This window comes from Babjeviella inositovora (assembly GCF_001661335.1).
Source record: "Babjeviella inositovora NRRL Y-12698 unplaced genomic scaffold BABINscaffold_3, whole genome shotgun sequence".
NCBI classification, from domain to species: domain Eukaryota; kingdom Fungi; phylum Ascomycota; class Pichiomycetes; order Serinales; genus Babjeviella; species Babjeviella inositovora.
In genome coordinates, this window is record NW_017566840.1 from 870,707 (window position 1) to 891,879 (window position 21,173).

Consider the following 21,173-nt stretch of genomic DNA (forward strand, 5'->3'; position numbering starts at 1 on the left):
GATAATCAGGCGAAAGCTCAGTAATATGCAACAGATGAAAATAACTAGAGATTATAGCAACTCGATTATACCAGATGTACCAGCTTCTGGTGTCATTGGTATTTTCTGGCATTACAATCACTTGCAATGTTCTTTGGTTAATGTCATGTCCTTCTAGTCTACAATAAATTTACAAGCTACCCTGCTTACCCTTACACTATATCCGCTCGACTTTCGTCTCGATTTGAAACATTTATTCATCTACCAGTTATTTTCACTCTTTCGGTCAACCAAGTTATCAGGTCTCGAGTCTCGCTCTGCTCGACTTTTGCTCGACTTTTGCTCAACTTTTGCTCAACTTTCGTTTAGTTATACTGCATGTACGTGCTCGTGGAACTAAACTTCGAGTTCCCCTTGATCACCTTCTCAACGGCCTTTAAAAAGTCCTTCTCGGTTGCCACCTTTCTTCTCGCTCTAATCGCAAACATCCCGGCCTCCGTGCATACAGATCTCAACTCGGCCCCGGTCGAGTTCGGACACAACCTCGAGATTAACTCCCATCTGACGTCTTTCTCGCACGACATGGTCTTTGAATGGATTCTGAAGATATTGGCACGACCCTCAAGGTCCGGCAACGAGAACTCCACCTTTCTGTCGATTCTGCCCGGTCTCAACAACGCCGGGTCAAGCGTGTTCGGTCTGTTGGTGGCAAACATCACCTTGATGTTACCACGCGGGTCGAACCCATCCAACTGCGTGATCAACTCCAACATGGTTCTCTGGACCTCGTTGTCACCGCCTGCACCGTCATCAAATCTGGCCCCACCGATGGCATCCACCTCATCGAAAAAGATGATGCACGCCTTCTTGGTTCTGGCCATTTCAAACAACTCTCTGACCATTCTGGCACCCTCACCGACGTACTTCTGGACCAACTCAGACCCAATCACCCTGATGAACGTGGCATCCGTTCTGTTCGCAACGGCACGCGCACACAACGTCTTACCCGTCCCAGGCGGCCCGTACAACAAGATCCCCTTCGGTGGGTCGATCCCCAACTTGACAAAGCGCTCTGGTGACAACAATGGCAACTCCACGACCTCTCTCAACTTTTCGATCTGCTCCTTGCAGCCACCGACGTCGCTGTACGTCACATCTGGCTTTTCCTCCACCGTCATCATGGTCACAGACGGGTCGATTCGCGGTGGCAATGGCAATTGGATCTCGTACTTGGTTCTGTCAACCCCCACCCGCATCCCTTCTTCGATATCCGTGGGGGAGACGCGCTCACCCAAGCCGACCACAAACTTTGCAATCTGCTTGAGGTTAATCACGTACTTTGACTTGTCATCGGCATTTGCGAGCGGACCCACGTTTGGGTTCGGGTTGGACGACTCTATGATCTTGGTGCATCTCGCCACCTGCAACGGCTGCTCCTCGCTCATTCGCTGCTTGTCCGCCATCACGTCCCAGAGATGTGGCGCGGATAAGCCCGTGTCGGACTCCTTGACGCCGATCTTCTCCTTGATCCGTGTCTCAATTGCGGCCAAGTCCTGTTCGATCTGCTTCAACAGCGCGCCGTAGGGGGCGGCGCCGTACGTCTTGAGTACCTGGATGTCGCCTTCGCTCAACGGCACGATCTTTTCTTCAGGCTTGTCTTCATCTTCAACCGACTTCTTGTGTTTTTCCCAATCTGCTTTTGGTGCCATTGTGTGTATGAATTCGGTATGGCGAGGAGATAAGCACTGGGTGTCTCGTTTTGATGCTCATTTTAATGGAGTGTTTGCCTCCGTCGGTTACCCGGTTGGTAGCGCACGACCACGCCACCACAACACCGCCGCAGGCAGTATGAGGTTGTGATTCTATACAGAGTTGGTTACACTGAGTTATAAATTATTTTTTTATTTAATATCCCGTTTCCGTGGGATATGTCATTAACTTGGATATTTTCTGAGGATTGCTTGGCTGTATACGTTTGGCAGACCCTGACTTTTATTATTGGTTACATTCCCTAATTGAGTTTGCTCCGATTTATTCTTTAATCTAAGAATGCTGAATTTACATTGGATAGGAATTTTTATGCTTCAATATATCCGATGGCCTCCAGGATAAACATAACTGCTGGTCCTTACAAGTACATGTATAGGGATATACCAAGCAGCAAACTCCAGGGCGCAATGGTCTCTGAGTGACCAAAATGAGCCAGAGTTTTAAAGTATACGCAATTGGTGAAGAGTCATAATATTTTCCAAAGTACGTTTATATACTTAGACTCAGCGTTGGTAAGAAGGTTCCTAGTTGAAATCTTGGAATCATATATGCCTCTCTTCAAACGTTTCATCGAGAGAGAGAAAAAAAATCTATCGCTCAGAACAAAGCCCTCATTATGACTCTACTGTTTTACCCTCACCAACCCCACCCTATCAAATCTTTATCTTTCGGCCTGTCCTATTGCTAACTTGTCATGTTCATTTACACAATCCATTCGACCTTAATATACAATACACTTACTTATTCCCACCATGAAACACAGCCCATTCCGTCGGTCTGACAGCTCGCTAGCAACGCGTACGGTGGGGTCACGTTCTTCTCCTCCTCGTCCAGCCCCGCCGGGCCCTTCGGCTTGATGTTTGCAAATATCTCCTCCTCCACTCTGAATCTGATCTTTTCATTCACATCGAGATACAAGTTTGTGTCAGCATCTGGTCGCCAAACCCAGGCCAGGTCTTCGGGAGAATACTCACAGCCCTCAAACAAGTAGTTTGCAGGGATGAAAATCTCGTCGTAAAACTCCAACTTCACCTTGATCCCTTCGGGCGTGCAGTTAGCGATCCAGCCAGTCAAGACCTCGCCCACAAATGGCTTCCACACAACGCAGCGGAACCGAACGTTTATAAAAGTGGCTCCGTCACCCGGCTTCAACAACCCGTCATCAACCTCAAGCAAGTCCCATATCGTCACCACAAGCCCCAAGTTATTGATGATCTTGTTGGCGTATTTCTTGTTGAGCTCCGTCGTCACGGACTCCTTCACGGGGCGACCAAATGTGTGTGGCGGGATCCGTACCAAGTCTGTCACGTTGGATAAAATAAACATCGCGTGGGGAATGAGGATGAGCAAGACAGCCAAATCAAGCGCCAGAGATATAGAGGGCATCGCAAAAATATTTTTGCGGGCTGCGCACGCCCTGTGAACGAATGTAGCCGGGGTGGAAAGATTTGGGCTAATTCTTTGTAAAAGATCGTAGTACTGAATATCATTGGAATGAACAATGACCTAGGTAAAAATGCGAATATCGTATAGAAAATGCTTTCTGGTAGACTGTAGTTCTCGTACAGAGGCAGGCTCAGGGATCACAAGCACTAGGCGTTTTGCTAGCGACAGGCCGGAGCTTGTCATTGAAAGGCAAGAATCTGTCTACCATAAGAAAGGCCGTTCAGATACGTAGACATTAGTCAATCTATATACGTGTAAAATGAGACCGTTTCCATTCTCCAACAAAAAAAAAAAATGCAACCTATAAACCTCAAAGATTGAACTTTGAACTAACTCAGCTTAGTATTGCTCAAGAAGGCCTCATATCCTGAACCCCATCTCAGGCCTCGTTTCCCCCACCACTCATTTAACCATATTTTCTCTCGTATGACTGGATGTCCTATTTCCCAAACCTTTCATCACGCAATCGTTGCGCAGTTTTACGCCACAAACTAAAGTGAATATATTACAAATTTAAATGAAAGAAAACAAACTGCCGCGCAGAATCCTTTCTTATTTCTCCAACAATGTCAACAACAACTTCGCACCCTTGTTATCATCCATGGCAGCCTCCTGGATCTCCTTCTTGACCTTCTGCAAAGTCTTGGAGAACTCCTTGAACTTTTTCTTGTCATTCTTCTCCAAAGACTCATAGATCGACACAATGACGAATGAACCTGGGGATTGCAACCATGGCACGACCTTGTGCTGGCCTTCGATGGATTCCAACAACGCAGTGGCAAACTCGGCACCGATCCCGGCAACCTCCGACACCTCAATCTGCTTGGTGGCGTTGTTCCAGGCTCCTCCCTGGATCAAGGTCTTCAACAATCTGGTAGAGAACGGTTTGTTGATGATGTGGAACTCCTCCAATACGTCGCCTCTAAACAAGCCGATAATATTTTCCAACAACGAGCTCTTCTTCATGGCAACCTCGGGATCTTCGTCCGCCGGCGCCTTCAACACCAACTCGGTAATGAACTGGGCACCCATGTTTTCGGCCAAAACGTCAACCAAGTGTTCGTTGATCGCGTCGAGGAACGCTGGGGTAAAGATTTTCAAGACTTCGCCTCGTCTCTGGTTCTGGGGCTTCTTGGAGGTCTCGAGCGAGATTTCCTGGTACTTGAGCAAGTCCTTCTTGGCAGTTGGCGAGAAGAATCTTGGGTCCAAGCCATTCAACAAGTACAAGAACGGACGTCTGGAGAACTTGTCCTTGACCAAGTTGTGCATTTCCTCGGCAAATTCCGCGGTGAAGGTCTTACCGACCAAAACAGTGTCATCTACACACATCATCAAAACGGTCAAGACCATGTTACCGTGCTCGTTCTTGATCAACTTGAGCGCGTGCGACTTTAAGCTTCTGATAATGGTCTTTCTCTCCTTGGCGTTGGCACGCGCAATTAATGTGCAGGCAACCTCACAGCCTTCGGGGGTATGGACCAATTCGGCAAACTGCTCAGCCAACAACTCGATAAACTCGGAAACCTCTTTGCCCTCGAAGATCTGGACGTACTCTCTCATGGCTGCATGCAAGATCTGGAAGCCAGTGGAGCCCTTCTCCACGGAGGCGGAGATGGTCCCGACCAAGTTTTTCGCAATCAAGGTTCTCTTTTCGGTGGATTCGGCGCAGACGGCAATAATGTCCTTATCCTGACCGGCCTCTTTGAACAAGGCGTATTCAGAACCCCAGAACTCTCTAATCATCTGGTGCTTCTGCTCAACGGTAGCGTATAAAGTGTACAAGTCCTCCACCACGTACGCACCCTCTCTATGTCTCATCAATCTTCTGAGCTTGCCATGCAACTCGTCCAAGATCATCTCACGTGACTCCTTGGAGCCGTAGTGCAATAATTTGATTAACAAGTACTTACCGTACGCGGAAGTGGCCAACTCGTAGAAGTTGCCTCTCAAAGACGCTACGATGGTGTCTCTTCTTTCTTTCGAGGAGTACTTGACCAAGGTCTGCACCACTCTAGATGCATCGTGCTTCATCACTAAATCCTTGATAACCTCAGAGGCGAGCTCCCAGATCTCGTCGCACAATTTATCTCTCACCTCCTTTGGCGGGGTTGGCTTTCTGATTCTCAACTTCTCCCAGAGAAGCTTCACCTGCTGGACCTCCACACCGGCCTTTCTCTGCATCTTTCTTTCTGAAAGCATCTTGCGCTGCTCGGCGTGTGCTTCCTTGGACGACTTCTTGTTAGGGTCCACCGGCTTAGCCTCGCCGCTTTCGGTCTGATCTTCGTCCGCCGAGAGGTCAGAGTTCTCTTCATCTTTGCCGTTCTGGGTGACAGAGGTGTTGTCCAACTCGTCCAAGTCATCATCGGAATCAGCGGTTGGAGTATCCAATTCGTCGTCAGAAATGTCCAAGTCTTCGGAGTCGGAAATGTCCAAGTCTTCGGAGTCGGCCTCAGATTCAGACTCAACCTTCTTGGCCTGCTTGGCATTGGTCTTGGCCTTCTTGGAAGCAGCCGGCTCTGGCGCGGAACGCTTGTTCTTGTTAGTGATACCCATTGTATTGCTATAATGAGAAAGTGTCGGAAGGTAAGAAGGAGGTTTATTATGTAGAAATTTTTCACTTTTCATGCATGGTGAAAAAAAAATCCTCCTCATCGCTGCAGAGGCACGTGGTGTGTCACGTGAGTTTATAGGTCGACGGGACTCTCAGCCGGCTACTACAACTTTGAGATCAATCGGTATTCCACACGAGGTATTGTATGCTAATATGTAGTGTGATTTACACATGTTTGAAACCTTTTTTCATTATCCTTAGATATTTTGATCGAAAAAATGCACATTCCACATTTTCTAATACATTATATCGATGGGATAGGGAGGAAGAGTACAGGTTCTACCGAGGGTTAGAGTTGACAAGATTAAATAGTAATATAATGATATCGATTGAGGACGTTAGGATACCGACTTATCCTACGATTAACTGCCATAGAATATTGACTGTTTGAAAAAAAAACATATCTACCAACTGAGACAAGACTCAGACTGGCTAGTACAATCGCCCCTCTAACCTGTGCCAGCCAGATATACACATAACACAGTATTTACCGATTTCCCCACTTTACATTAAATATACCACAAATTTAAAAACTCGTCAGATTCTGTGAGACGAGTTGAATGTACATTTTTATTCCTTAACCTTTAAATCAGTTACTACACCTCCACACGGGCTCTCTTTGGCGACTGACCGCTTTCCGCCTCCCCTAATCTGTGAATCTTCTCCTCAGGCGTCGCCACGGCCGCTGGGCTATTTACCTCTGCCGCTGGGCTTGCCGGGCTATTATCCTGAAGCGCCCCGGCAATCGGCCCACTGAACTCTGTCCACACCTTTGGCGCTGTCAGCACAGTCGGCACCTTCAACTCTTCAACCTGCTGACGCAACTGCTCTGCATTCGCCCGCGCTTGTTGCTCGGACCTCTCCAACTCAGCAATCCGCGACTTGTACAAGTCATTTACAAGCTCAAGCTCGGAGATGCGTGTACGCAACAGAACTGTGTCGTCGGTAGAGGCGCTGTGCGGTGGAGGGAGAGCCGAACCGCTGCGCAAGGCTGCGGCCAGACTAGGACGTGCGGCGGGGGAAATTCCCAAGATCGAGCTCAACTGGTTCGACGACGGTTCGTCATGATGGTGGTGGATCGTTGTTGCGGTAACATTGCGCCCAACCATCGGCTTTAACGATGGAAGGCTAGGCACTGGCCCGTTGAGACTGAAGCTTGAGAGGTTGTTCAATGAGTACTGAGGCCCAAACAGCGGTGAGCTCACCACCGACGAGGCCGTGTCTACCGATGCCGCCGCAACCAACGCTGGAAGCTTTGGCGGGGCGGAGCCCATCATTGCCAAGTGCGGAAGCACCGTATGGGGCTCCATCATCGCCTGCAAGGCGCTGGACGGTGTTTGATTCGTATTTTTCCCGTTCAAGTTCTCCAAGGCGCCCGCGGCGACGTGCGCGAGCGCGTTAGTTGCCGAGTGCTGCGCGTGGAGGGGCTGGAAGTGGGGCCCTGCCGACGCAAGCAACAACGGCGAGGTGATCGCCTTGAGGTTTGGGGCGAACTGCGCGGGCGTAGACGATGGGTAGCCGAGCGGCACCTGTTGGCTCTGGAAGTGAGGGTGGGCTTGTGCAAACCATGGCGAGCCGTGTACGGGGTGTACGCGTGTGGCATCGTCGGGCGAGGACTCTTTCGGCTTTGGTCTGTACTGCTTGGGCGAGAACTTGCCGGGTGCAGCTGCGGGCCGTGCAGCGCTCGACTGGGGCTTTGCAGCGGGTGCCTCCTTCGCCTTGAGCTCGGGCGTGTTAGGCGACGAGCGGTTCGATGGATTTTTGACACGGTTGCGCGACTTGATAACGTCGGTCTTGAGCGAGATCGGTCTCGGACGGCCGTGGAGCTTGAGGAAGAGACCACACGCGTTGCACAAGACCTGGCCAGTCTCGTCACGACGCCAGAGAGGGGTGGTTTGGGTCTTGCAGTTTCGGCACACGGGCTGCGAGATGCTGGACTTTGTGGTGGTGGTGCCGTTCTGGGTGGAGGTGGTGGACTTGGCGTTGGGGTGCACCGGCGTGCCAACGGCAGGGGACAGCGGTGCGGCCAGCGACGAAGCACGCAGGTCAAATGCAGCAACCGGCATCAGCGGTGGCATTTCCTGTTTCACAGTCTGGACAGGGGCGGATTCGGACATGGTGAATTTTGATGTTATGATAAATGGAAATTAGGCAAACGATTGAATAGTGAAAAGTTACGCAAACTGTATAGGGTAACGCTGAACGTGCACGGTGAGAAATAGAAAGGATGCGACGCAGGGAAAGTATGAGCCATATAATACGAAATTTAATCGAAATTAGATCTTGACAATCTTGCGTATGTGTTTGTGATGGCTATCGGAGCGATGAGGCTAGTTGCTTTGTCTAACTGGGGATATCTGCAACGATCTTATATTGGTATACGGAATAGATTTCAATACAATATTTCAAGCTTTGATACAATACTGGTTGCGTGTATAGGTATCGGCGGGGTTTGAGGAAACATCCCGACAGCGAAAAATGAGGTGAGGATCGTGAAAAATTATGAGCGCCCCGGAGCAGATTGGCGTTGACAGTATCGATAAGATTTGGAGAAAATTTTTCGCGCAAGCCGTGATAAGAGATAGGCTATCGTCACGTGCTGCGGTGCGCTGTGAGACAACGGCGTGGCGCCGGGCTGGGATTTACCCGCAAGTTACCCGGATGTCGAGATTGTGTGCCACGCTAGATTAGGCGGGGTTGGTGCGGCGGTGAAGACGAACGGGAAATCTGTTGAGGAAAGGGCTAGCCCCTGGTGGAGTAGATAAGCCAAAGCTATTTATTGTTATGGAATGGTTTCGTGGTCTAGTTGGTTATGGCACCTGCTTAACACGCAGTACGTCCCCAGTTCGATCCTGGGCGAAATCATCCTATATTTTTTGACCCTTAGTCTTTGTTTTGTCCTTGTATTTCTCATAAAATGTGTGATTCACTATTCCACTCTCTGGTCCTTGATTTTGAAACTTTCTAGCGCAAAGCATCTTTTTCATCCACCTGTAACATTCCTCAAAGTTTCAGATGGAAAAACACGCAGGCTTTAAAAGTGATTTTCTCACGCCCTGTGCATGGTCAGTATTATAGCCGTAGATTAATCACTCTTATTTTCATCTTATTTCAGAGTAACATTTATTTGGTTTAGGATGATAGACGGATGGTGTAACTTAACCATAAAACCTCGTGCTTAGGCCGAAACCACTTAGTCATATGGCACTTCATCTTGGCACATGTATATAGATAAGGTAAGCAATGGAAATAACCAGTTTCCTGTACTATTTACCATTCTTGATATTTAGGCTTTTTATTCCGGTTAATAAGGGAGATTTTCATGGTTTTCCTACTTTTCATAATTCTCATGATTTTCATTTCCGTTTCCATTTCCATTTCCATTTTCATTTTCATAATTTTGCAGATAAATATCAATATAACGCAACACTGACTTATGCAATATAACCCCATACCTCAAAGATAGGTCCAGAGATAAATATTCACCAAAGATCCTTATAATTTAAAGCAAATACTCCTAGATACTAAAGGATTTCCCGGAATATCCCCACAGCTTCCCACCAACCTGGTAATTTTTGCTTACATCAGCCTGTCGGCGCACGCCCAAAAAAGGAAAAAACTCTGAAAATTTTGACCCACGGCAACGCAGGTGCCACCGCTCGCTGTCTTTATCAAACCACACACCTCAGACTTTCTTTTTAGGTTCATCTCGTCACCACAAAACATGTCCACGCCAGCCGATATCGAAGCCGAGAAGAACATTGAGATCTGGAAGGTCAAGAAGTTGATCAAGTCGTTGCAGATGGTGCGAGGCAACGGGACCTCGATGATCTCGCTTATCATCCCGCCAAAGGGCCAGATCTCGCTAAACCAGAAGATGTTGACGGACGAATACGGGACCGCGTCCAACATCAAGTCGCGTGTCAACAGATTGTCTGTACTCACGGCAATCACCTCCACCCAGCAAAAGTTGAAGTTGTACAACAAGGTGCCGACCAACGGGTTGATCATCTACTGCGGTGAAGTCATCACCGAGGAGGGCAAGGAAAAGAAGTTGACCATTGACTTTGAGCCGTTCAAGCCGATCAACACCTCGCTCTACTTGTGTGACAACAAATTCCACACCGAAGCGCTTTCCGAGTTGATGGAGAACGACGACAAGTTTGGGTTCATCGTCATGGATGGTAACGGTGCGCTCTTCGGTACGCTTTCGGGTAACACCAGAGAGGTTTTGCACAAGTTCACCGTGGATTTGCCAAAGAAGCACGGCAGAGGTGGTCAGTCTGCGTTACGTTTCGCGCGTCTCAGAGACGAAAAGAGACACAACTACGTGCGTAAGGTTGCAGAGACGGCCGTCCAGAACTTCATCACCGCCGATAAGGTGAACGTGGCTGGTTTGATCTTGGCCGGGTCCGCCGATTTCAAGACTGATTTGGGAAAGTCTGAGTTGTTCGACAACCGGTTGGTTGCCAAGATCATCAAGGTGGTGGATGTGTCGTACGGGGGAGAGAACGGTTTCAACCAGGCAATCGAATTGTCGGCCGAGACTCTCTCCAACGTCAAGTTCATCCAGGAGAAGAAGCTCATCACGAAGTACTTTGACGAGATTTCCCAAGACACTGGGAAGTTCTGCTACGGGATTGACGATACTTTGAAGGCGTTGGACTTGGGTGCAGCCGAGATTATCATCGTTTACGAGAACTTGAACACCATCAGATATACCTTGAAGGACTCTGAAGGTACCGAGGTTGTTGCTTTCCACAGCCCAGACGCCACAGACAAGGCGTACTTGGAGGACAAGTACACCGGCGGTGAGATGGAGGTTGTCAAGGAAGAGCCATTGTTGGAATGGCTCGCAGAGAACTACAAGAACTTTGGTGCCACTCTCGAGTTTGTCACCGACAGATCCTCCGAGGGTGCCCAGTTCGTCAAGGGCTTCGGTGGTGTCGGTGCCTTGTTGAGATACAAGGTTAACTTTGAGCAATTGGTTGATGAGTCGGACGACGAGTACTTCGACAGTGACGAGGACTACATCTAGTGGTGTGTAAATTAATCTAACCTAACTAAAGGGGGATAGCTAACTGAGATTGTACTTGAACAAATGTTAAATTATAATTCAGGTTGCCAGATATGATTCAGATTGTTGGATATAATTCAGATTGTCGGATATTGAGAGGAATCATAATGTGTTTAGTACTTGGTTTAAGTTAGTGAGAAAACGGTGATACGATATCTCCGGGTTTCCAACTATCTCGCATAACGAATACGGGCCTAAGTTTTGCGAAGGGTTGGGTTGTAACTTGCAGGAAGAGTCATGTAGATAGAGAGAATCTGAGAGCCGAAATCCATGACTTGATAGGCTATATTGATATCTCCATTTTTCCGAAAAATAAATTGCTATTAAATGGGGTTATTTTATGTACCAACATAGAGGAATGACATCTGAAAAATAGCGGTCTAAGCTCTGGCAACCACCGGCTATCCCACTGGGCGTTTCAGGGAAAACAAATAATAAAATCCAAGATAAAACTCAAGATATACACACTGAAATCTTGAAACCGTTCTGTTAATCCTCTTACATATCCTAAAATCCGGCTCGTTACAACCAGATGACCGTCGTAAATATTCCCTACAAACATTATCAAGAATTGGATGTTATATAATAAATAATATGGGAGCACCAGGGTGCAAGACATAACAAGAAAAAAGGCGACCCTCATGTACATAAGTCGGGTCTAGATATGAAGTGAATGTTGTGATGGGACCGGATCCTTAGTAAGATCTGATGGCTGGTGGCACGGACTTACACTCATTCTCATCCAAGGTGGTGGAGATAACCTTTCTGTATTTCAAGTCAACCTTATCACCAGTGTTTTGTTGCCAAGACAAGGTGTGCTTCATCCATTCGACATCGTCTCTGGACGGGTAATCCTCTCTGGCGTGGGCACCTCTGGATTCGGTTCTGTTGGCGGCGGAAGCGGCGGTCTGGGTGGCACAGGTCAACAAGTTCTGCAACTCCAAGGTTTCAACCAAATCGGAGTTCCAGATCATGGATCTGTCGGTAGTACCAACATGCTCAAACGTCTCGTCGACGGCGTTAATCTCTCTAACACCGTTGTCCAAGGTGTCCTGCTGTCTGAAGACGGCAACATTCTTCTGCATGGTCTTCTGCATGGCCAATCTGATCTGGGCGGTTGGCTTGGAGCCGGTGGCGTTTCTCATCCTGTCCAAATTGGCAATGGACTCCTTACCGATGTCAGCTGGAACCTGCTTGTGGGGCAAGCCTGGCTGCAAGGTGTCCGTGACGGTGTGGGCGACGGCTCTACCGAAGACAACTAAATCCAACAAGGAGTTGGCACCCAATCTGTTGGCACCGTGGACAGAGACACAGGCAACTTCACCACAGGCCATCAAACCCGGGACGACAATGTCTTCGCCCTTTTCGTTGACATTAACAACCTCACCGGTCCACTTGGTTGGGATACCACCCATGTTGTAGTGGACGGTTGGCAAAATTGGGATTGGCTCCTTGGTGACATCGACACCGGCGAAAATGGCGGCGGTCTCAGAGATACCTGGCAATCTTTCCGCCAACACGGCTGGAGGTAAGTGAGATAACTGCAAGAACATGTGATCCTTTTCCGGACCAACACCTCTGCCCTCGTTGATTTCGATAGTGATAGATCTGGAAACAACGTCTCTGGAGGCCAAGTCCTTGGCGGTTGGGGCGTATCTTTCCATGAAACGCTCACCTTCGGAGTTGACCAAGAACCCACCCTCACCTCTGGCACCCTCGGTAATCAAACAGCCGGAACCGTAGATACCGGATGGGTGGAATTGGATAAACTCCAAATCCTGCAATGGCAAGCCGGCACGGGAAACCATGGCGTACCCGTCACCGGTACAGGTGTGGGCGGAGGTACAGGAGAAGTAGGCTCTCCCGTACCCACCGGTGGCCAAGATGGTCTTGTGGGCTCTGAAGCGGTGCAAGGTACCATCTTCCTGGTTGTAGGCAATCACACCCACACACTCACCTTCATGCATCAACAAGTCCATGGCAAAGAACTCGATAAAGAAGTGAGTGTTGTGTCTCAAGGCCTGCCCGTACAAGGAATGCAACAAGGCATGGCCGGTTCTGTCGGCGACGGCGCAGGTTCTGTAGGCCTGGCCACCCTTACCGTACTCCTTAGATTGACCACCGAAAGCTCTCTGGTAGATCTTACCCTCCTCAGTTCTGGAGAATGGAAGACCGAAGTGTTCCAACTCGATGATGGACTCTGGGGCCTCTCTGGTCATGTAATGGATAGCGTCCTGGTCACCCAACCAATCAGAACCCTTGACGGTATCGTACATGTGCCAGTGCCAGTCGTCCTTGTGCATGTTACCTAAGGCAGCGTTGATACCACCCTGGGCGGCAACGGTGTGGGATCTGGTTGGGAACAACTTGGAAATACAGGCGGTCTTGAACCCAGCTTCAGCAAGACCGAAGGCGGCACGCAAACCGGCACCACCGGCACCGACAACCACACAGTCGTACTCGTGGTCGACGATGTGGTAGTTCTCACCAAGGAGGGAGGCAGCCTTGGCACCATCGATGTCACCGATGGTTTGCAAACGGGCCACAGTGGAGCTGAAGCCACGGGCCAATTGCTTCTTAGAGGTTAAAGCAGAACGACGCAAAGAAAGCATGTTGAGATGTGTGGAGAAGGGAGGGGGGAGAAGAGGGCGGCTAAACAACAGAAAGAGAACGTTTTGATATAGGCCTAAAGCGAAGCGCAGAGTTTTGCAGCGGGTTTTTCGGCAGCTAGTTAGGTGCCCCGGAATATGAGCGAGCCCGGAGAATTGGTTTTCGGGGGCCAATGGCAGGGGGGGAATTTCCAACTGGTTAACGCACGTCACAGCCCCCAGACCGGGTGTACCATGCTAGCTCTACATCGGATTTGTGGAGCACACATACCCCGGAGTTGCATCGCGTGGAGGGACAAGATCACTATCTGGTGAGGTTTTGCGTGATATTCCGATATTACCAAATACCAGCTAAGAGAGAGAGTTTAGTTTGTAGATAAGATATAAGCAGAGAAATCCGGGCCTTTATATGGAGGAGTTGGGGTCCTTATATAGAGGAGTCGGGGTCTTTATATAGAGGGCCGGGAGCGGCACTGCCATGACTGGATAACAATGCCGCTCCCGGCTTGACGGAGATAGGATACCGAAATGCCATACAAGAGGTTGTTGCACAGAATATTGTTCGATCGGAGAATATCTGCCGGCGACGTTTGCAGTATTAAATGGCATCCATACAGCACGTTTGGCATTTATACAGATAAATCGATATCATCCGCAGTTCTCAGAGATCTATGGGCACCGCACATACGCTACAATGGATCTAAGATTGGTTATGATAGTACCGACACTTAATTCTAGTACTAGTATTCTCTATTCAGTTTATAGAAATTCAAGCCGCGGCCTGGCTACTTTCTCATCTAGAGCTTCTCCTTCGCATCCTTGATTTCTTTCTGGTGCTTCCCGTACTCCTTGCAGACCTTGCGCGAGTATTCCAAAGCACACGAAACACCATTGGAGTATTTCGGCGCAGGTTTCTCTGCTCTTTCTTCTATTTTTCCCTCCGCTTTGTCAAACAAACCTGGAATCGATGCAATGTGGTCAAGAAGCCCCCGGATATGTAAAATCTGGACGTTTTCATCAGCGCTGGAAAGAGTCAAACCCATGTAGTCGTTATATCCATCTTTGCTTTCCTGGACATGCCAGTAACTGATTCCATTCGGAATCAAAACGCTTATTCCCGAGCACAAATCCTCCGATCCGGGGTTCCACGGACTTACAGCCATGTTAAGGTTCAGAAATTCCCCGTTGATCAATATCTCATACTCTCCAGTAACGGTGTTATGCTGCATCACAAGGAAATTGGGCCGGTAGGTGTCACCACCGCAGCCGCAGTTCTGTAAATGGGCCCTCGCAAACCCCACCCAGAGCCTCTTGTTCGCGGGAAGCTTCGTCTGAAGCACCGCAGGCAATGGCCAGAGAGTTGTCCCTCCCCTCATCTTGGAGACAGGAATTTCCTTGAGAGACGAGATATCCAGCACCAGCATCTCGTCAAGCTTGCCCATTCCATGGATAAAATGGCACCAGCCGTGGACTAAGTCGCACCGGAGAATCTCCAAGGGATTGACATTGTAGATGAACTCAACGGTGGCATCATGAGGCTCCTGGGGGTTAAAGAACGGTGTCCAATTCTTTTCCTTCTCCAAGCGGTCGAAACCGGTCACCACAAACTTCACTAGCGTATCCGTAAAGGGGAAGTAGGCGTGCATACCGCGCTTGGTGTCTTCGCCCCACACCATCATGTTGAACACAATCATGGGCTCATCGAACCCGGAAGGGTTGCGTCGGGTGAGAATTCGCGGGTCCTCGGGTCCCATATACATTTTTCCCTTATCGTAGACAATCGGCACCGGTACTACCAGCGGGAAGTTGAGCGTCTTTCTGGCCCCAGGAACGTCTTTCCAGATATGTTCCGGAAGTTCTAACTCCCCATCAGTGATTTCACGCCAGCTAGCGTCAAATACTTGGTTGTAGACGAAAGAAATAGAGCCATCGTGTTTGCCTCCGCCATTGGGAGAGAAGATCACCCGGGTCGTATAGTAATGAACACCGTAATCTTGCAACCAGACAGATGCCCCGGAAAAGTAGTGCCAGTGCTTTTTCAACCGTTCGGCGGGGTTATTATCCTCATCGGGGTACTTGATTATATCCTTGTACTTAGTTTTTAGTACGGCCTTTTCAATTTGCGCAAACGAAAGACGGAGGGTTTCAGCTTTGGTAACCGAGATGTTTGCCTGAACTAAGAACGGCTCACACGAGTTTTTCTCGGCAAACTCGTCTTCACTAGATGCATATGAGGTATTGCCTGTGAAGGAGTTGAAGGAGAGAGGTTTGTATTTTGCGTTGAGAATGTACTGGCCCACAGGTGATGTCTTGCGTTCTTCGGGTAATGGACGCCATAGCCAGCTAGGAGACTCCGTGTAGTGGCCTGCGTGGTGACTTGATAATGGTGTTTGTTTTACAATCGTGCCCAGTTCCATGAAGGTGAGGTGGTACATGACAAAACAAATCGCAAAGGAAGCTACCGCAACCACGAGAATCGGCTTAGGAAGGGCCTTCATTATTAGGTGGAATTTTAGCATGGATAACGGAGCTGCCACGGGGTTTAACCTGATGAAAAAATGAAAGAACCGGAGGTGAATTATGTAACTGGAACTTTGGACAAATGGGCTACAAAGTTTAAAGCGTGATAATAAATTAAATTGCTAGTAACTCCGTGAAGTAGCGATGCGGTGAAATGGGCACTCTCATATTGAGCGAAGGCCGGGTGATTGCTGCGTAATCTGAGCCCAAGAACACGTACATGGTGCAATAACCGTATACGGTAGGCCCTTTATGCCTTAGTTATGAACCGAGGCCCAGTCGCGTTCTAGTGTCTGATAAAGATAAAGTTAACACTAGTTAATTTTTCAAAACGTGCGGGCTGTCTACATGCAGCTGCGACTTGCGACGCGCAGATGCATAAATCTATTCTTAGACAATAGTGAATCTCAAAAAAGAAACGACCTGCGCGTAAGATGATGCTTGTCAAGGAATATCGGAGTTCGAGAGCTGCAGTCGCGCATGTTCACGGTTCTAATCTGTCTGCAATGGCTCTACCGATATCTGAAACGTGATTCATGAGTGAACCACTGGTCACTACGATCAGCGGTTTAGAGTGCCGTCTAGTCCCTTGGCATACATAATTTAGAGAAAGTTTAAGGAGTCGCGATAGTATTTCAAGCTATGAGGTAATATCTCTTGAAGCTCCATACCACGTTAGATGTTGAAAAGTTGTCTCACGCTTCTGAGCGTACGGGTCTAGAGATTGCCAATTTACAGATTTAAACGGGCTACGAATTTTTGTGTTTGGTCAGCCTATGGCTAAATAGTAACCGAGAATCACTGGCCAAGTATTTATTACCTGTGCTGCTTAGGCAACGGATCTGAGTACTCCAAACAGATTCAAAGCATCCGATAGTACCGAACATCTCAGACATTGATCTTCCACGTGGATAACCAGCAGTCGTATGTTATCCGGACTGTATTAATTGAGAGACCGTGATTCTCTTGTTGACACCGCTCTCTTTTCGCCAATTCTTTGTATCTATGATATCCAGCCATTTTAATGTATACACCATCCGAAATCCCCACGACGTTCATACGCAGACAATGAATCTGTAAAGTACACATGGGAAGCTAAAGCTTACTCTTTTGTCTATAATAAAACTGATAGCGTACATATTTAATATTAAAATGGTTTATACCCACTGCGAAAAACTATTCAGTCATGGCTGCCCATGAAACATCGGCGGAAAAAGAACCTGGAAACAACCATGAGAGATTACTTATTCTCCCCTTGGTGCATAGCCTTGCGATGCTCTTCCTTTTTCTTCTCGTCCATTTCCAACGCCTGCTTCACTTTTCGCTCCTCCTCCTCAATTTCCTTGATTCGAGTTTCTTCCTTGATGCGCTCAGCGTCAACCTTTGCCTTCGCCTCTGCCTCCGCCTTTGCTTTTTCCTGGTACTCCTTGGTCTTTTTCATCTCCAAGACCTTGTCGTTGGCGGCTCCGAGCTTCATGCAGTAAAATGACGAGTATTGGAGGGCACAGCCCACGGCGTTGGACCAGCGGCGCTCTGTGAACAGGGGTGTTTTTCCGGACGCAAGCGACTCGATGTCTTGGAAAGACCCAGAATCTACGTCATCAAAGAGCCCGGGGAGCAGAGCAATGTGGTTGAGGAGCCCACGAATATGGACAATCTGGACGTTCGCGTCACCACTGGAGATTGTGAGGCCCATGTAATCATCGAAAGAGCCAGGGTTTGGTCCCTCCGAGAAAGTTTCAGCCACGGAGCCACTAGAGCGTGACTTAAGCGAGTCCTTAGCAGTTGAAGTTGCCTTCGGTTCCCCGAGACTCGCTATCCCTCCACTTTCAGCCAGAGATGAACTTGCGTCTTCCGTCAGGTTGGGAGCCAAGTGAATTTTTCCTTTTAAACCATCCTGCTCTTCATTCAGCTTACCCCCGAACAAGCCGAATGGGCTTTTTTTCGGCTTCTTCGTTTCTCTCACATACCAGTAACTGATCCCATTTGGAATCAACACATTCACCCCTTCGCACACTGGATCCTCTCCTGGCGGATTTTTCCACGGAGTGATCTCTACGTCAAAGTCGAGAAATTCGCTGTTCGCCAAAACCTCATACTCCCCCGTGAAGGTGTTCTGCTGAAGGACAAACAAGTTCGGGCGGTACATAGAATCACCACAGCCACAGTTGACCAAATGGGCTCGTGCAAACCCCACCCAGAGACGCTTACCTGTGGAAAGCTTTGTCTGGAGCGCGTCTGGAATAGGCCAGAGAGTTGACCCACCGCGCATCTTCGAAAGCTTCAAATCATTGAGCTTTAAAACACTATTACCAGCAGCACTGCCCTGGATAAATCTGCACGCCCCCGTCGCCAAGTCACAGTTGAGCACTTCGAGCGGGTTGAGGTTGTAGAGAAACTGCGCGTGAGTGTTAACGGCCTCCGTTGGGTCGAAGAACGGGACCCAGTTCTTCTGGTTGCCGAGCGGCGGGTACCCTTGGATCAGGAGAGGCGTGAGAGTCTCGGTGAATGGAAAGTACGTGTGGAGGCAGCGCTTGTTGCCTAACTCGTACGACTTCATGTTGAAGACGATCATAGGTTCTTCAAATCCTAGCGGATTCTTGCGGAGCGTGATACGAGGGTCCTCGGGGCCGAGAAAAGACTCAGAATTTTGGCGGAACGGAATGGGGAGGATCTGGGGAAATTTCATATTCGTCGAAGACGTCAGAGGTCCATCCAGAAACTCGTTTTCCCTGCGATACAACTGTGAAGGCAAGAAGGATCTGAAAAGCCCCAGAAAGAATGTCTCCTTAGGCTTTACCGGAGCCGAAGTCTGTAGCTGCAACATACCCTTCACCTCTCTCCAATCCGCATCGTACAATTGCGCATACAAGACCGAGAACTTCGGATGGGACCGGATTCCGTCGCGCGAGAAGAACACGCGCGTGACGTGGAAGTGTACGCCGTAATCCTGAAGCCACACGGAGTCACCCGAAAAGTAAAACCAGTGGTGGCTGACATGGTCGCCCTCGAGCTCATCGTCCGGAAAGCTAATATGGTCACGGTAGATCGACTTGCGCGCCATGTGGTTGAGCAAGTTGAGGGGCACCTCGAGGAACTGCAGCTGCGAGACTTGGACGTTGGCCGCAAGTTTTAGCGGATCGCAGTTGGAGGCGTTCGCCCGAGCAAACTCGTTTTCATTCTTCCAGCGGTCTTGTTCCGCCTGCTGCGCCGCGCGGTGAAACTCGTCGATCTCCTCACGGTCCATCCCGTCGAGGAGACGGCCCGCTGCCGCGTCGAGCTGGTCGCGGCTGGGCTCGGGAATCTTTGCGAAAGAAGTAAAGCCGTAGCTGTGAAACTCGGTGTTCTCGAGGATATTGTCGCCGCATGGTACACGTTTCCGGTTCGCCAAGGAGGGGGAATAGACTCGATCGGCAACGGGGGTGTCAGGATTGTGTTCGATGTCGATTCCAGATTCAACCTGGCCTTCTAGGTGGCTAAACTGGAGCACTACAAGCCCGAGGAGGGCGAGAGCAAATGCAAGGCGGAGATAACCTGGGATTTTGGGGCTCATCTTTAATGGGCTTGGAAATGGCTTGAAATCAGAATGGCTATTTAAGGAAAACACGATAGGTGTGGATAGGATGGGTGCCAAATAGGGGAGCGATTCAAGGAGTGAAAGGGTCTTGAAACAATGGCTGGTTAAATTGGTGGAGTAACACGTGGAACTGGGTTGGCTAGGCGTTTTTTTTTTACAAAATTCTGGTCCTATTGTATAATTATTCGGGTACCTCTTTAATAACGATGCCAAACAATTGAAATGCAAGATTCAGGATTTTTTTTAATAGTTTCCCTTGAGATGGTATCTAGCAGTGAAATCTGTGTCTACGTGAATAAAATCCCAATCTAATTTGATCAGGGTAGCAGGGATAAACCCTCGGTAAGACTCGACTCTAGTAGAAAAAAATCTACAGTCTGAAATGAAGCCCCGTCAACTTCCATGAAACAATTGGGTCTGGGCTATCTTGCTGGCACAGAATATATGCAGCACGCAGAGTAACGCATAATGCAGATGCCGTTTGCTGCGGACAATTACCGATTTAGGTGGTGCATGTGCAGATCTACTGAGGAAAAGCATATAGAAAAAACAATCACCCATACGCAATTGTCGCGAAGGTAAATGGGTAGGAATTAGTGGCGGTAGGCTAGTAGTGGAAATGCCAAAAAATAGCCGTATGACGGTGCTGCCATATTCCAGAAACACAAGGACTTGCTCAGCCAATAGATACTTGGCCACGTGCCTCGGACAATTGTGGATTATTTTAGTCCTATTCTATCAAATATACGGCGTAGTTAGTGACTCGTGAGCTAATCAAAAGCATCCCTGCAAAGGCTTTGTGTGGCTCAGCTAGATATGTACGCAAGTTTAAATTGACGCAAGTCTCTGCTTCTGTCTCACTTGTCCTCTGCCGCCTTTACCTCAAACGTGCCGGCCACGAATGGTTTTCTTTGTGGCTAATCCCTGAAAAGCCTCCCTGAAAAGTCTCCCTGAAAGGGGTATTTGAAGCCTGGCCACCAGGATATTTCTCGTAGCACACTAACCGAGGAAGGCTGAAATCTATTCCAGTCTGAAATCACATCTGCGTATCGGACTATAATTGAAATTCCTTGAAACCCCATTTCTAGAGCGAGATCTTCTCGCTCCGCAGATTTGTTGTTTGAGCCCTATGCAAAGTAATTTCAAAAAGTCTTGGCCTTGCATTCTGTGGTGCTACTCGAGACTGGCTACATGAACATCCCTGTAAGTTGATATTAGCCAAATCTATGCATGGGCGAAAACGCCTAAAGCCAGCTTATGCTTGTAAGGATGGGAAACATAAAATAGGCTAAGGGCTAAAGATATCTTCCGGGAATACGGGTACGTTCGCTATATCTCATCATCCAACGTAAGACTGGTATATCTAGTAGGTGGAACCCGCCATTTACTAGTCGAGATTAACGCTGGTTGCCTTATTTCTTAAATATATACATGAAGACGAGGAAGTGCATGTAAATCATAAGGATAGTTATGCCACTCAGACTGGTGCAAAGACCCATGCACGACGAAAGACGTTAGTAATGCATGAAGCGTGATGTATCATGGCATTATAGCTCTCTAACATGGAAAATTTCAAGCAGATAG

General features: G+C 48.6%; 8 protein-coding genes and 1 non-coding gene across 9 annotated transcripts; 2 read left to right on the forward strand and 7 right to left on the reverse strand.

Moving 5' to 3' along the window:
• Positions 1-204: 204 nt before the first annotated feature.
• Positions 205-1,688, reverse strand: RPT1 (proteasome regulatory particle base subunit; the record flags this gene model as incomplete). Its single annotated transcript, XM_019132337.1, has 1 exon — positions 205-1,688. The coding sequence occupies one exon, from the start codon at positions 1,686-1,688 to the stop codon at positions 345-347; it is 1,344 nt and encodes a 447-aa protein (XP_018986592.1). The 3' UTR covers positions 205-344.
• A 592-nt stretch (positions 1,689-2,280) lies between these two features.
• On the reverse strand, positions 2,281-3,378 carry BABINDRAFT_175032 (DNA-directed RNA polymerase III subunit; the record flags this gene model as incomplete). Its single annotated transcript, XM_019130981.1, has 2 exons — positions 2,281-3,255; positions 3,316-3,378. 2 exons carry the CDS (start codon positions 3,376-3,378, stop codon positions 2,491-2,493), a joined length of 828 nt encoding a protein of 275 aa, XP_018986593.1. The 3' UTR covers positions 2,281-2,490.
• A 101-nt stretch (positions 3,379-3,479) lies between these two features.
• Positions 3,480-5,766, reverse strand: BABINDRAFT_160638 (uncharacterized protein). Its single transcript, XM_019128352.1, has one exon. It carries the CDS (start codon positions 5,746-5,748, stop codon positions 3,748-3,750), a length of 2,001 nt encoding a protein of 666 aa, XP_018986594.1. The 5' UTR covers positions 5,749-5,766; the 3' UTR covers positions 3,480-3,747.
• A 542-nt stretch (positions 5,767-6,308) lies between these two features.
• BABINDRAFT_160639 (uncharacterized protein) lies at positions 6,309-8,223 on the reverse strand. Its single transcript, XM_019128353.1, has one exon. It carries the CDS (start codon positions 7,921-7,923, stop codon positions 6,403-6,405), a length of 1,521 nt encoding a protein of 506 aa, XP_018986595.1. The 5' UTR covers positions 7,924-8,223; the 3' UTR covers positions 6,309-6,402.
• Positions 8,224-8,597: 374 nt separating this feature from the next.
• BABINDRAFT_t110 lies at positions 8,598-8,671 on the forward strand. The gene has a single exon. It is a non-coding gene; the product is annotated as a tRNA-Val (tRNA).
• Positions 8,672-9,510: 839 nt separating this feature from the next.
• Positions 9,511-11,204, forward strand: ERF1 (translation termination factor eRF1). The gene has a single exon (XM_019128354.1). It carries the CDS (start codon positions 9,531-9,533, stop codon positions 10,842-10,844), a length of 1,314 nt encoding a protein of 437 aa, XP_018986596.1. The 5' UTR covers positions 9,511-9,530; the 3' UTR covers positions 10,845-11,204.
• Positions 11,205-11,456: 252 nt separating this feature from the next.
• SDH1 (succinate dehydrogenase flavoprotein subunit) lies at positions 11,457-13,873 on the reverse strand. Its single transcript, XM_019128355.1, has one exon. It carries the CDS (start codon positions 13,493-13,495, stop codon positions 11,579-11,581), a length of 1,917 nt encoding a protein of 638 aa, XP_018986597.1. The 5' UTR covers positions 13,496-13,873; the 3' UTR covers positions 11,457-11,578.
• Positions 13,874-14,289: 416 nt separating this feature from the next.
• On the reverse strand, positions 14,290-15,990 carry BABINDRAFT_165962 (glycosyltransferase family 91 protein; the record flags this gene model as incomplete). The annotated part of the gene is made up of 1 exon (XM_019130382.1): positions 14,290-15,990. The coding sequence occupies one exon, from the start codon at positions 15,988-15,990 to the stop codon at positions 14,290-14,292; it is 1,701 nt and encodes a 566-aa protein (XP_018986598.1).
• A 1,262-nt stretch (positions 15,991-17,252) lies between these two features.
• BABINDRAFT_33513 (glycosyltransferase family 91 protein) lies at positions 17,253-19,076 on the reverse strand (the record flags this gene model as incomplete). The annotated part of the gene is made up of 2 exons (XM_019131640.1): positions 17,253-17,833; positions 17,930-19,076. The coding sequence occupies 2 exons, from the start codon at positions 19,074-19,076 to the stop codon at positions 17,253-17,255; spliced, it is 1,728 nt and encodes a 575-aa protein (XP_018986599.1).
• Positions 19,077-21,173: the final 2,097 nt, after the last annotated feature.